General features: G+C 54.0%; 1 protein-coding gene across 2 annotated transcripts; it reads left to right on the top strand.

Annotated features, from left to right (window-relative positions):
- Positions 1-261: 261 nt before the first annotated feature.
- On the top strand, positions 262-14,257 carry LOC129645373 (serpin B6). Of its 2 annotated transcripts, none has more exons than XM_055570474.1 (7): positions 262-401; positions 6,792-6,966; positions 8,717-8,866; positions 10,887-11,004; positions 11,963-12,105; positions 13,397-13,552; positions 13,740-14,257. In XM_055570474.1, exons 2-7 carry the CDS (start codon positions 6,802-6,804, stop codon positions 14,142-14,144), a joined length of 1,137 nt encoding a protein of 378 aa, XP_055426449.1. In that variant the 5' UTR covers positions 262-401; positions 6,792-6,801; the 3' UTR covers positions 14,145-14,257. The 2 variants fall into 2 exon arrangements, with proteins under 2 accessions (XP_055426449.1, XP_055426447.1); XM_055570472.1 differs by lacking the exon at positions 262-401 and adding an exon at positions 459-618.
- The last annotated feature ends 959 nt before the right edge of the window (positions 14,258-15,216 follow it).

The following is a 15,216-nucleotide window of genomic DNA, read 5'->3' as shown; positions in this document are numbered from 1 at the left end:
GCCCCGCGAAGACCCCGGGCTCGCCCGCTGAAGGCCTCCTAGGGCCGGGCCTTCGCTCCTCCTGCGGCCCCGGGGAGCGGTCACCGCACTGGGGCCGGACCGGACCCACGGCGCACAGGGCGCCTCGCTCGCCCCTGCTGTTCGGCCCTGCCCCAACCGTGCGGCACGGCCCTCCGGACGGCTTCGGTCAGGTCCGGCCCCTCTCGCTCGACTCCGGCCCTCGGGTCCTGCCCGCCCCGCCCTCACGCTCGGCCTCGCCCCTTCCGCTCGTTCCCGCCCGGCCCCCGTCCCTCCCGCTCGGTCCCTCCGGTCCAGCCTGGCCCGGCCCGGCCCGCCCCTCCCTGCGCGGTATTTGGGCCCGGCGCCTCTGTCCTCGCCCAGCCTGCTCCGGCCGCGCTCGGGTACGTTTCGGGAGGCTGGGGCCGCGGAACCGGCCTGCGCGCTAGGCGGGCGGCGGGCGGCGGGCGGGGGCGCGCGCCGGGCTGGGTTTCCTTTCGGATCAGGCGGCCGCGGCGGACGTGACGACCCGCTGAGTGTGGCGGCGCCGCCGGCTGGGACCGGGGACTGGAGGACCCTCATGGGGGCGGCGCCCAGCCTTCCCGGGCACCGCGCTCCCAGGTACCCTCGGCGAGCGCCGGGCACTGGGGACCCGGGGGACCGGGGTGGAGGCCGGAGGACAGACAGGAGCCGACCTGAGTGCCCAGGTGACCCTCGGGCTAGCGCCGGGCGTTGGGGACTCGGGGGGCTGGGGGCGGGGTGTTCAGAGACCGGACAGGAGCCGGCCTGTGTGCCCAGGCGGACCCGGCGCCCATCGGTCTCCCGCCCACCGCGCGGCCTGCGCTCAGGGTCCCTCAGGCCTGCGAGGATAATCGTGAGGACCGTTTCAGAGCTTGTTTGTTAGGGCTGTTTTTGTTTTTGTTAGACACGCTGCAGGCGCAACATTCCGAGAGTGGGCATCTTCAGTGCTAAGAGGGCCTGGGAGAAACTTTAGTCGCACCAGGGTGCTAGATAAGTTGGCCCCTGAGTTACTTTCTTCCCTTCTCTCTCCCCACCCCCCACCACCCCCCATAAAGCTCTAGTTTGAGAGGAAAAAAAAGTATGGGGAATGAACCTTTACATGCTGCCAGGATTACTGAGCCGCTGGGGGAGGCCGGGTTCTGCTGGGACCCTGGCTTCCGGCCCAGTGGTACCTGGCCAGACTGTACGCCTGCCCGCTGATGTGCTTTAGGGCGGAGGCGGAGAGGGCGTGTGCAAAGTAACCCTTGGATTGAGGTCCCCATGAACAGGAAGGGCTATGGTTATCAGTGTTCTGGGGCGTGTGGTGTCCAGGATTCCCACAACTGGTGACTGACTGCACCCTCAGCGTTATACCACCCCAGAGAAAGGTCATGGCCATGTAAACTAAGTATTTAGAACCGTATGAGGCCAATTCCAGTCCAAAGTATTGTATTACAACTCAGCTTCTGGCCTGATCACTCCAGCCAGTAACAGGAGAGTGAAATGAGAGTAAATGGAACCACTGTTCTTTTCTGTTTGCACTAAGAGCAGGCTACATACACAAAGGGCTTGTTGTCAGACCGCTGGGAAGCCCACACACCTTACACCGCCAAGCTTTCTGGACCTGAGACGAGACCTGGACATGAGAAGAAGGAAAAGCCTGTGCAGTTCTTTTCACCATTTATTGAACACCGACTGTGGGCCAGGCGTCAGTTGATGTAATCCCCTCAGTAAACCTATAGAGTGGAAGGGGCCATCCCAGTTACACATTAGATAACACACACACACACACACACACACACACACACACACACACACACACACAGACCAGGCGCGGACAACACAGCCAGTTCAGTTCAGTTCAGTTCAGTCATGTCTGACTCTTTGCAACCCCATGAATCACAGCATGGAGGCCTCCCTGTCCATCACCAATTCCCGGAGTTCACTCATACTCATGCCCATCGAGTCAGTGTTGCCATCCAACCATCTCATCCACCGTCGTCCCCTTCTCTTCCTGCCCCCAATCCTTCCGAGCATCAGCGTCTTTTCCAGTGAGTCGTCTCTTCGCATGAGGTGGCCGAAGTATTGGAGTTTCAGCTTCAGCATCAGTCCTTCCAATGAACACCCAGGACCGAAATCTTTAGGATGGACTGGTTGGATCTCCTTGCAGTCCAAGGGACTCTCAAAAGTCTTCTCCAACACCACAGCTCAAAAGCATCAATTCTTCGGCGCTCAGCTTTCTTCACAGTCCAACTCTCACATCCATACATGACCACTGGAAAAAACATAGCCTTGACTAGACATCCCTTGTTGGTAAAGTAATATCTCTGCTTTTCAATATGTTATCTAGGTTGGTCATAACATTCCTTCCAAGGAGTAAGCGTCTTTTAATTTCATGGCTGCAATCACCATCTGCAGTGATTTTGGAGCCCAAAAAAATAAAGTCTGACACTGTTTCCACTCTTTCCCCATCTATTTCCCATGAAGTGATGGGACCGGATGCCATGATCTTTTCTGAATGTTGAACTTTAAGCCAACTTTTTCACTCTCCTCTTTCACTTTCATCAAGAGGCTTTTTAGTCCCTCTTCACTTTCTGCCATAAGGGTGGTGTCATCTGCATATCTGAGGTTATTAATATTTCTCCTGACAATCTTGATTCCACCTTGTGCTTCTTCCAGCCCAGCGTTTCTCATGATGTACTCTGCATATAAGTTAAATAAGCAGGGTGACAATATACAGCCGTGATGTACTCCTTTTCCTATTTGGAACCAGTCTGTTGGTCCATGTCCAATTCTAACTGTTGCTTCCTGGCCTGCATATAGGTTCTCAAGAAGCAGGTCAGGTGGTCTGGTATTCCCATCTCTTTCAGAATTTTCCACAGTTTATTGTGATCCATACAGTCAAAGGCTTTGGTGTAGTCAATAAAGCAGAAGTACATGTTTTTCTGGAGCTCTCTTGCTTTTTCCATGATGCAGCAGATGCTGGCAATTTGATCTCTGGTTCCTCTGCCTTTTCTTAAACCAGCTTGAACATCTGGAAGTTCACGGTTCACGTACTGATGAAGCCAAGTTTCCAGTAAACCAGACTTTATGGGGAATTAAGGCACCCTTTATCCACCACAGGGGCTTCCCTAGTGGTGCTAGTGGTAAAGAACCCGCCTGCCAATGCAGGAGACATAAAAGACACGGATTTGAACCCTGGGTCAGGAGGAGCCCCTGGTGGAGGGCATGGCAGCCCACTGCAGTATTGTTTCCTGGAGAATCCCATGGACAGAGGAGCCTGGAAGGCTATAGCCCATGGGGCCATAAAAGAATGGAACATGACTTAGTGACTAAACAGCAACAGCAATTCTTAATTACACTGCAAATACTGGGGTAGCACTTTATAGCATCACTTGCACAGCGTGAGAAGAAATCCCTGGCTTACTTTGTCAGTATTGGAAACGAATGGTTCTCAACCTGTTCACGTTTCTATTTGAAAAAGGATGTTTTGGTTTGCTCTCCACCTCTCTCTCTCTCTCTCTCTCTCTGTGTCTTTTTGGGGAGGGGGGCGCTGCCATAGTGATGAAGGCTGGACTGCAGAGTCATGACCTGGTGCTCAGCTCTCACTCTGCTCCTTGGAGCCCGGCAGAGCTAAGCTGCTTTTTAAATCAGCTCTTTCTGGAGCTGGTTTTGCTCCATTCTTTTCCCTGTTTTAAGACTACTTCCTTGATTCTGGCTGCTCTGCAGGTCAGCCATCACATAGTTTGCTAATTATGCTCATTTTGTGTTGTTTCTCATAACTTTCCTTTGCATTGTTAGCTGAGTGGAGTCTGCAGGGCCTGAACTATCAGAGCAATTCACACCAGCCCTGGGTCCAGGACCCTCCCGAGTTCCTGCCTGGGGAGCACGGTGCTGCCTCTGGTGTTCTGTCTCAGTGCCCCGGGGAGTGCACGAAGCACCGTTTCCTGTCTGATTTCGGGGCCTGTATCAGCGTGGGCTGTTCACTTATCTCCCGATTGACGTATTTTCTGCAGTCAGAGTATCCTGAACAAGCGTCTGGGCCTCACCTCTTCATTCCTTCCTTTTCAGTTTAGCGATTTTACAGGGAGTGGGTATGCGCTCACCTTTAAGGACCATCAGCAACTGTTGTCAGTGGACAAAAAGAACTACCACCAGCATCGCTCTGGCCTTTGAAGACAAGTGCACTTCTGCTTTTTTCTGCATTAGTGTTAAGGCATTGGATATTAAGGCCTGCCAGGTGGCTCAGTGGAAAGCATCCTTCTGCAATGCAGGAGCCTCGGGTTCAGCCCTGGGTCGGAAAGATCCCCTGGAGAAGGAAGTGGCAACCCACTCCAGTATTCTTGCCTGAAAAATCCATGGACAGAGGGGCCAGGTAGGCTGTAGTCCATGGCGTCACAAAAGAATCAGACATGACTTAGCTGCTAAGCAAGAAATTAGATATTAAAGATGGAAGAGAATATGTGTGGGGGGAGTGTTTCTTCTCCTCTAGGTTCTTCCTGGCTGGTCTAGTAATTAAATTGACCTAAGACAAATCATGGCACCCCACTCCAGTACCCTTGCCTGGAAAATCCCATGGATGGAGGAGCCTGGTGGGCTGCAGTCCATGGGGTTGCTAGGTGTCAAACATGACTGGGCAACTTCACTTCCACTTTTCACTTTCATGCATTGGAGAAGGAAATGGCAACCCGCTCCAGTGTTCTTGCCTGGAGAATCCCAGGGTTGGGGGAGCCTGGTGGGCTGCCGTCTCTGGGGTCGCACAGAGTTGGACACGACTGAAGCGACTTAGCAGCAGCAGCAGCAGCAGCAGCAGCAAGACAAATCAATAGCAGAAATCCAACCCCACTGAATTTTGTGCAAACCTTGAAGATACAAGACTCAAGAAGTGACAAGGCAGGCAGCTTTGTGTGTGTGTGAAGATTTGACGAAACAAGGGGTTTTTGCTTGGGGTAGCAAGTTCATGAAGTTAACAGGGTTTGCTGGTTTCTTGTACAGCCTTTTCAGCCTTTTGTTTCCCTCTTTTGCAATAAAGATGTCTCTCTACCTCCTGGTAGAGGGAGGGTATTTCCACATGGAGATTTATATTCAGCTTTCAGGGGAACAGAAGAAGAGTATGCTTTTTGCACCAGCTGTTTCTCAAATCTCTTTCAGTTCAGTTCATTCGCTCAGTCGTGTTCGACTCTTTGTGACCCCATGAATCGCAACACACCAGGCCTTCCTGTCCGTCACCAACTCCCAGAGTTCACTCAAACTCACGTCCATCGAGTCGGTGTTGCCATCCAGCCATCTCATCCTCTGTCGTCCCCTTCTCCTCCTGCCCCAATCCCTCCCAGCATCAGAGTCTTTTCCAGTGAGTCAACTCTTTGCATGAGGTGACCAAAGTACTGGAGTGTCAGCTTTAGCATCATTCCTTCCAAAGAACACCCAGGGCTGATCTCCTTCAGAATGGACTGGTTGGATCTCCTTGCAGTCCAAGGGACTCTCAAAAGTCTTCTCCAACACCACAGTTCAAAAGCATCGATTCTTCAGCGCTCAGCTTTGTTTACAGTCCAACTCTCATCCTTACATGACTACTGGAAAAACCATGACCTTGACTAGACGGACCTTTGTTGGCAAAGTAATGTCTCTGCTTTTGAATATGCTGTCTAGGTTGGTCATACCTTTCCTTCCAAGGAGTAAGCGTCTTTTAATGTCATGGCTGCAATCATCATCTGCAGTGATTTTGGAGCCCCCAAAATAAATTCTGATACTGTTTCCACTCTTTCCCCATCTATTTCATATAAAGTGATGGGACCAGATGCCATGATCTTCGTTTTCTGAATGTTGAGCTTTTAAGCCAACTTTTTCACTCTCCTCTTTCAGTTTCATCAAGAGGCTTTTGAGTTCCTCTTCACTTTCTGCCAGAAGGGTGGTGTCATCTGCATATCTGAGGTTATTGACATTTCTCCTGGCACTTGTGCTTCTTCCAGCCCAGCGTTTCTCATGATGTACTCTGCATATAAGTTAAATAAGCAGGGTGACAATATACAGTCTTGACATACTCCTTTTCCTATTTGGAACCAGTCTGTTGTTCCATGTCCAATTCTAATTGTTGCTTCCTGACCTGCATATAGGTTTCTCAAGAGGCATGTCAGGTGATCTGGTATTCCCATCTCTTTCAGAATTTTCCACAGTTTATTGTGATCCACACAGTCAAAGATTTTGGCATAGTCTCTTTACTTCAGAGCAATCAATGTGCTGTAGTGGAGTGTTTTGGGGTGAGCTGCTCTGCAGCCCATCAGCAGCACAGATTACCTGGTGAGTCCCCGTCCTCATGCAGGGAGCAGAAATCAGGGAGCTGGCTGACACAGGGCCTGGAACGGGGCTGCCAGCCTGCACGCCCTGCAGCTTCGGGCCCTTTCCTCGGGCTCACCTGCTCTGTCTCTCCCAGGTCGGTATCAGGCTCAGCTGTTATCCCTTCCACCACTCACAGAGAGGCCCTGAACCCTCGCGCACCCCCGCCCCTCCCCCAGTGTCCTGTTCTGGACCAAACGCCCTCCGTGGCGGGGCTGTCGACCTCCAAGGCCGGACCCTGGAGGTGGACGTGGGCGCGTCCCAAGCCCTTGTCCCGAGCGGAGTCATCAGGGCCTGGGCCTGGGGCAGCAGGGGAAACCCCGAGGAAACCGAGTTTTGTGCGTGTACCTGTTTGCTCTTTGAAGCAGAGCATCAGTGCTAACAACAGTTAAGAGCAGAGTGAGACGTGGTCGACCTGTGGCCTGAATTTGCGTGACACTGATTTTAAATCCATCCTTTAGACTCGCCACCATGGATGCGCTGTCAGAAGCAAATGGCACCTTTGCCTTGACCCTTCTGAAAAAGCTGGGTGAAGACAACTCGAAAAATGTGTTTATCTCACCCCTAAGCATCTCCTCTGCCCTGGCCATGGTCCTCGTGGGGGCCAGGGGCAACACCGCAGCCCAGATGTGCCAGGTACGTTCGGGAAGCCGGTTCTGGGCGGCGGCCGATGCTCTTTCTTTGGCCGGCGAGCTGGTGTACACGATCGAATCCCAAAGGCCTTGCTCGACAGACAGGCCTACTCCCCCGTCTGCCCCGTCCCTGGGCGTCCCCTCAGCGTCTCTCTGGCTGGTGGTCTGAGGCTCCTGATAGCGCAGCACCCGATTCCAGCAGGACAGGCTTAAACGAGCAAGTATTTATCGAGCCTCTGCTCGGACCCGCTGCCCAAGGCCCTGCTGGCCGAGGCCCGTCCTGCCGATACGCCCAGAGCCAGCCCCGGGCGGGCTGCACAGGGTGTGGACGTCAGCTCCTGGGCCGCAGTGGCCTTGGGGCGCTGACCTCTGGTCCCCTGGGGGTCACAGCCTTCCCGCATGTGGGGTGCCCTTACCCTTCCCAAGATCCTGGGGTCCAGAGGGTCTCTAGGTTTAACAGAGTCCTGATCCCGCCCTTGAGCCTGGGCCTTGAGTTTGACCTTTGCCCTAAGGCCATCACTTTCAGGGTCCTGTGCCAGCTGGAGAGGCTGGGAGTGAGAAACAGTGGCACCCTCCACCCAGCAAGTGTTAGGGCGCAAATACGCGGGTGCTCGTGCTCAGTCATTGACTCTCTGCTTCCCCGTGGACTATAGCCCTCCAGGCTCCTCTGTCCATGGGGTTCTCCAGAAAGAACACTGGCGTGGGTTACCATGTCCTCCTCCAGGGGATCTTCCCAACCCAGGGATTGAACCCACGAGTCTTGAGTCTCCTGCACTGGCAGGTGGATCCTTTACCACTGTGCCCCCTGGGAGACACATGTCTTCCCTTTAAGTTCTGCTGAAAAGGGAGCAGTCCCCTCTTGAGCTCGGCACTGTCTCCGCTCCCACTCTCCCAACTCTGAAGGGGCCGCCCTCTCTCTGGGCACCTCCTGTGCAGATTCCGATTCCAGGGGGAGGGCCGGCCTCCCCGCCCTGCATAGGGGTCTCTCCAGGGCTCCTGCCCGAGCTCCTCTCCTCCAGCAGTGGTGCCCCCCCGCCCTCCGGCCTCGGCCGGCTGCTGGGTGCAAAGCCCGTGCCCAGGCTTTAGGTTCGTGTCACGGCGGAACCGGGCCGGATGTCTGTCTGGACCTTCTCTTGGTGGTTCCCGAACAAACCTCCCATGACCTGGAATGACCGGGCCAGGACCGTGCCTGGCACTCTGTGGCCTGGCTGCATGGTGCCTGCTGGGCTCCTCATGGTCCAGGAGCGACCCGGATCCCGTGAGGTGCTCTCCTCCGTGTGTCTGCTCTGCTGCGTTGTCATGAGGGCCGAGCAGGATGGCTGGGCGTTTCTGCGCCCTGGCAACAGGGGGCAAGACAGCGAACGTGGAGGTGCCAGGCCTTTACGAAGGCCTGGGCCCGGAAGAGCCACTTCTGTCTCCCACTGGTCAGAGCCCGTCCCGAGGCCAGTCCAGACCCAAAGATGTGGCTTGTTTGTGCACAGACGGGAGGCCTGTCCACGGCCATGTCTGCAGGCAGACCACGAGCACAGGGCCCTGGGCTCTCAAGGGGCATTTCTGCACCCGCTGTCGCTGCCTGAGCCCCTGTGGGAGGCAGGCTAGGGGGCTTCCCAGAGCCACTGTGCCTTTATTTGGGTGAGTCTTGTTTTAAGCTGCAGTGAGGATCAGTGTGGTTCTTAGGCTGACTTTAGTGTTGTGTCCATTTCCTGTAGTCAGGGCTTACTGCAGTGGTGGGTTTTATCTGTTTTTGATTTCAGACTCTTTCTCTAAGTAAGAGCAGTGGGGGAGGTGAAGATGTCCACCAGGGTTTCCAGAAGCTTCTCAGCGAAGTTAATAGAACGGACACACAGTACTTGCTCAGAACTGCCAACAGGCTTTTTGGAGAGAAGACTTATGATTTCCTCTCGGTAAGTCATACTCCCGATTGCCCAATGCAGATAGAGACCGAGGTCGTGTGGAGACGGGAGGCGGGCCTTGTGGTGCAGACAGGCCTTGTGGGCGAGACCCACACGGAGGGCGGGGTGTGGGACCGCAGTCACGACCTCACGCTTCCCGGAACCGTTCAGTCATTGCCTGTCAGAGGAGCCCTGTAACAGCCTTGTTCACATATTCATGAAGCTTCAGTGAGATGATTGTCAGAGAACTAGCACGGATCATACCGCAGTTGCAGAGGAGTTGGCCCAAACAGGGATTGACCAAATAGAATATTTCTGGTGTTGTTTTTCACATGTTGGAAGTATTTTGTGCGTTGTGAGACTTGCTCAATTCTTTTATACATGTAAATATTTTGATTATCATTTCCTATGCAGAATTTTTTTTTAAATTTATGTGTTTTTTACTCTGGTTCTATTTAATCACACTGCTTTCCTGATTTTTAAATTTTTTCATACACACCTCAAGTAATCTGTGAGTGTGTTCTTATTATATAAAATGCAGACAGAGCCAGAGTCCTCCCACACTCTCTTCCACGTTGCCCCCACGCCCAGTCTGAGGGCTTGTCCCCTGTACCTAGAGAAAGGCTTTGCATCTCACCACCTGTGTGGCTGTTGTTCAGTCGCTGAGCCGTGTCCGACTCTTTCTGACCCCGTGGGCTGCAGCAGCCCAGACTCCTCCGTCCTCTACTGCATCCCAGAGTTTGCTCAGAGTCATGTCCATTGAGTCGGTGATGCATCCAGCCCTTCGTCCTCTGTCCCCCCTTCTCCTTTGCCTTCGATCTCTCCCAGCATCAGGGTCTTTTCCGATGGGTCGGCTCTTCATATCTGGTGGCCACAGTGAGGGAGCTTCAGCCTCGGCAGCAGTGTGTGTCCGCCTCACCCTTCCTCACAGTGGCGGGCGGCGTGCTCAGGGGTGGCTGTACCGAGACACAGCTGCCAGCCTGGGTGGGCGTGGGGTGGGGCCCAGCCCGGGCCGAGCCGGCAGGGACCCTGTGTGTGTGGTTCTGTCCTGTGTGTGCGTGCTACTCCAGATGGACTTGAAAGGGAAGGGACAGAGGGAGGCTCTCAGATCTCCGTGAATTCTGCCTCATTCCCACCCCGACGGCTGCAGCCCTCCCCGTCGTCCTCAGGAAGGGTAGCGGGTGGGCACGTCCACCCCTGCTCAGCACTGCAGGTGCTCAGCCTTTAACATTCTGATTGCTCACGAGAATGAGCAGCTTTACAGGTCACTCAAACATTTGTATTTTTTCTGAAAATTGCCTATTTATATATCCTTTGTGTAGTTTTACATTTGGGTTTTATGTCTTTTTTTTTTAAACTGAGTTCTTTGTATGTTTAGGATAGTGATCTTATTCTGTTATATAACTTTTTTCATTATTTTTCACACTTGTTTCAGACTCTAAATTAACTGTTTTAAAACAGGTGATGTAAAGTGAATGTAGTCAGCATGAGGTCAAATATTGGTAAGGTTTGTAGAGCACAGTGTGAATTTTTTTTACAACCTGGTTTACTTGTTTTTATCAGTCTTAGCTACATGCTAGTTTATTGTCATCTTTTTTTCTTTAGTTCTACCAGTTTATTGCTACCAACCCATCTCCCTCCACCCTCCTGCATGCATGCTCAGGCATGTAACCCTGTGGACTGCAGCCTGCCAGGCTCCTCTGTCCATGGACTTTCCCAGGCAAGAATCCTGGGGTGGGTTGCCATTTCCTTCTCCAGGGGATCTTCCCCACAAGATCAAACCCTCGTCTCCAACATTGGCAGGTGGATTCATTACCACTGTGCCACCTGGGAAGCCTGTGATTTACTCAGTTATTTATTCAATGTAGCTGAAAACTGAGAAACCAGATTGAAGGTTAATTCTGCACATTCGTTTGTACATTACATAAGTAACCATCAAATGATCAGTGTTGAGGTTGGCGCAGTGAAGAAATAAGCTGTTGGCGTTGTCTGTTTCTGTAGCCATGTGATTCTGTCATTCTGTCTCTCCTAGTCTTTCAAAGATGTGTGCCGCATATTCTACCAAGCAGAGATGGAAGAGCTGGACTTTGTCAGCGCTACGGAGGACTCCAGGAAGCACATAAACACCTGGGTAGCCGAAAAGACAGAAGGTGAGGACATGTCACTACTTCTGTTTGCACAGTATTTGAATCAGTCTTATTTTCCATCAGTTCCTTCCCAAGACCATCAAATGTAAACAGAGGTGGCGTTTTTGTCTAAAGAACTGGAAACTTTCAAATCCACTTCTGAAATTTAATCAGTAATCAATTTCTCTAGCTTCCCCCTCCTCATCAGTATTTGGTGCACCTCTTCCAGAGCAATCACACTTTGACTTTTGGCTGTTGCAGTTAATGTTCATATAGTCTGCCTTTTCACAAAGAGTGGAAGGAAGGCTCTGGATCGGGCTCCACCTCCCTGCCTGTGCAGCAGAGCGCGTGCTCTGCGGGTCGCTGAGCATCACTGCAAGACACTCGGTCAAGCCCTGGTCCACCTGCGCTTCTTCGTTTTCATGCTCTGCACACTGGCTTCGGCCTCTCCCCTTCAGGACAGTCCCCTCATGTTGTAGACCGAACATTCCTTTTTCGGTCACTGTGAATTATCCTGCCCTATTATTTGCTCATTGTATGTGTTTTATGTAACTCATGGTATTTTTCTGAGTGGAGACATTAAGGTTTTTCTTGCTGATTTAGCTTTAGGGGCCAGGCTCCCTGTGTGGGTTTCCCTGGTGGCTCAGATGGTAAAGAATCCACCTGCCAATGCAGGAGAGGCGGGTTGGATCCCTGGGTCAGAAAGATCCTCTGGAGAAGGAAATGGCAACCTGCTCCAGTATTCTTGCCTGGGGAACCCCATGGATGCAGGAGCCTGGTGGGCTACAGTCCACGGGGTCACAAAGAGTCGGACCCAACTTAGCGAGTAAACAGACAGCTCCCTGTTCGTGGTTGTCTGGGGGATGGGGAGCCCTCTGGTCTGTGCACTGACTCCTCCAGGGGGCGGACCAGTGAGTACTGTGCCCAGCATCTCCACCAGGAAACCCTGTTAGCTAACTGGTTCTTTAAATCTTCCTTGCAGGTAAAATTAGAGACTTGCTGTCTGCAAATTCAGTTAACCCCATGACACGTCTGGTTCTCGCGAATGCCATCTACTTCAAAGGAAACTGGGACAAACAGTTTAACAAAGAGCAGACTGAAGAAAGGCCATTCAGAGTCAGCAAGGTGAACAAGAATGTGTCATAAAGCGAAGGAAGTTCTTGGAAACGGTCCCTGGGGTCCCCTTGGTCTACAGAGCGTGCCAGGAGGCTGACCTCAAGGAACTTGTGCCTCTTGTGGCCTTGGCGGCCCAGATGTAGATGCGGGCACACCCTGGCTTCCTCTCCCCCTGCTCCTCCTCTGCTGTATCATCAGGGGCGGTCTGTGCGGCCGGTGTTCCGTCTTGTATCACACATCCCACGGGGCAGCTCGCAGGTGTCTGGGCCTTCTAGAACCCCCAAGATCCAGTTCAAACTCCAGACCGTGGCTGTGACGCTCCATGGGCCTGGATCCTACCGTCTGTCCCCCTCCTGTCAGGAGCTACCTACGCAGACGCCTTTCTCTGCAGGGCCGTCCAGAAGCCTCTCTAGTGGTCTCCCTAGCCCAGGTTCCTGGTTCCTGTGTCCCTCCTCTGAGCTCTCACAGAGCCCGTGGCTTCTCATAGTGGCTCTGATGTCCCAGAGCCCCTCGGGCCCATGTGCAGGATCAGGGACGTTACTTGGAAATTTTCCTGAGGACTGTGGCTGGGCTGAGAGTGGTGGGGGTCGGAAGCACAAGTCAGATTGTTTTGTATTTTTTTAAAATAATTGTATGTATTTATCTTGGCTGTGCCGGGTCTTCTTGCCGCGGAGCCTTTCCTGCAGCTGCCATGGCAGAGGCCCTCTTGGCTCGGTGCTTGGGCCCGTGGGCTTAGAAGCCCCTGGGCCGCGGGTGTTCCCGAGCGGGGTGGGGCCTGTGCCTCCTGCACTGGAAGGCGGGTTATTTACCCCGAGCCACCAGGGCAGCCCTGTTGTCTTTAAAACTAGAGCCAACACGGTGGTTCGTGGGTCAGCTGTGGGGCGCGAAGGACAGGGGCCCAGGGCTCTCCAGGGTGTGACGGCGGGATGGGTGGTGTCGCCATGAGCAGAGATGGGAAGGTATAGATGGAGCAGGTGGAGGGGAACACGAGCCGCCAGTGTGGGAGCCAACCTGGAGGCTTCTTTGCGTCCAGATGCAGATGTCAGGTAGGCAGGAGCCAGGGGAGAGGTCCTGCCGGGAATGTCCGTGTGGTGCCCTCCTGGGTCATCAGCATCCCGAGGCCTGAGCACTGGGAACTAGAGGTGGGAGCTGGAGCCGTGCAGACGAGCTGATGACGCGGGGCTGGGGTGGGTCTGGAAGACATGACGGAGTGTGTGGGTACAGGTGGACGGCTCTGATGACTCGTCCAGCACGTCCACAGGTCTTGTTTCAACTTAACGTTTATCCGTTTCCTTTATAGAATGTGGAGAAACCTGTGCAAATGATGTTCAAGAAGTCCACCTGTAAAATAACCTACGTTGGAGAAATAAGCACCCAGATTCTGGTGCTTCCCTACGCAGGTCAAGAGCTGAACATGGTCATCCTGCTGCCCAGTGAAAGCACGGACTTGAACACGGTAACCGGGCAGCCGTGGCCCCGGGGCCCAGGGTCTCGTCTGCATCCCTGCTGGGCACTGGGCTCCGGGAACTCGTCTGCAGCTGGCAGGCCGCCCCGGGCCCACAGGGTGCGGAGTTTTGGTCACAGCGGATGGTCCCCGGGGCAGCGCTGCTGCAGACCCTGAGATCTTCTACCTTCTCCTGCAGGTGGAAAAGGCCCTGACCTATGAGAAATTCATCGCATGGACGAAACCGGATGTGATGGACGAGGAGGAGGTGGAGGTGTTTCTTCCCCGGTTCACGCTGGAGGAGAGTTATGATATGGAAGAGGTCCTCCGAGACCTGGGCATGACCGACGCCTTCCAGGAGGCCCGGGCCGACTTCAGCGGGATGTCGTCCAGGCGAGGCCTGCACCTGTCCAGGGTCGTGCACAAGTCCTTCGTGGAGGTCACCGAGGAGGGCACGGAGGCCGCGGCCGCCACAGGGGCAGTGGTCATGATGCGCTGCTTGATGGTCGTGCCCCGGTTCAATGCCGACCACCCCTTCCTCTTCTTCATCCAGCACAGCAAGACCGGGGCCATCCTGTTCTGCGGCCGCTTCTGCTCGCCATGACGAGGTGGTGGGGGCCCCCAGTGCTCCTCACCGCTCTCCCCGATCTCTGCGAAGAGCTGGAACCCAGGAGAACTTGGCAAAGGTCAACAAATAAAGAGCTGATTGAGACCGCCTCTGTGTGTGTGTCTGGGTGTGTGTGTGTCTGTATGTGTGTGTGCACGCCTGTGTGTGTCTGTGTGTGTGTTTGTCTCTGTGTGTGTCTGTGTGTGTGTGGTGTGTGTATGTGTGTGTCTGTCTGTGGTGTGTGTATGTGTGTGTGTGTCTGTATGTGTGTGTGCACGCCTATGTGTGTCTGTGTGTGTGTGTGTCTCTGTGTGTGTCTGTATGAGTGTGTGTGTGTGTGTATGTGTGTCTGTGTCTGTGTGTCTCTGTGTGTGTGTGTGTGTCTCTGTGTGTGTGTGTGTGCGCGCCCGTGTGTTCTCGTGTCCCGTGCCTTCTCAGAACTGCAGCTGCCATCGGAGGTGGGTGCTCGGTGGTCCCGTCAGTGGGGAGCACTGGCTGCCTGCTCTCTGGGTCCTCCCTACGTCCACCCCGTCCAGGCCTTCAGAGAGAGCGCTGTCTGCTCCAGGCCTGGAAGGATGAGCGGGGCTTCCCTGCCTCCTCTGCTCAGTGGCCCTGCTTCTGAGAACAGAGCAAATCAGAGGCTGCAGCAGCTATGGAGAGGGGGAGCAGGCCTCAGAGATCCCCGAACGTGAGCCCTCCAGAAACCAGCAGGAGAGGGGAAGGCCGTGGACCCAGACCAGAGAAGTCCATCCCCAAGCCACTGTGTCTGCACTGGGGGTCTGTGGTCAGAGGCCTGTTCAAGTGCTTGACTGTGCACACTCCTGAGCATGCTCAGTTGCCCCCGGGGTCAGAGATGAGCAGACAGGTCCTGTTCACGAGACGGGGGCATTTCAGACCACGTCATGGATGTACACCGGGTGACTTTCCATCCTGCCGCTGGTACTGGAGATAAAGAGGCGGCTAAGGTTTCAACCAGTCCATCCTAAAGGAAATCAGTCCTGAATGTTCATTGGAAGGATTGATGCTGAACCTGAAACTCCAATACTTTGGCCACATGATGCGAAGAGCC

This window comes from Bubalus kerabau, chromosome 3, assembly GCF_029407905.1.
Source record: "Bubalus kerabau isolate K-KA32 ecotype Philippines breed swamp buffalo chromosome 3, PCC_UOA_SB_1v2, whole genome shotgun sequence".
Taxonomy (NCBI): domain Eukaryota; kingdom Metazoa; phylum Chordata; class Mammalia; order Artiodactyla; family Bovidae; genus Bubalus; species Bubalus kerabau.
Note: the sequence above shows the minus strand (reverse complement) of the source record. Positions and strands in the feature narration are given on the sequence as shown.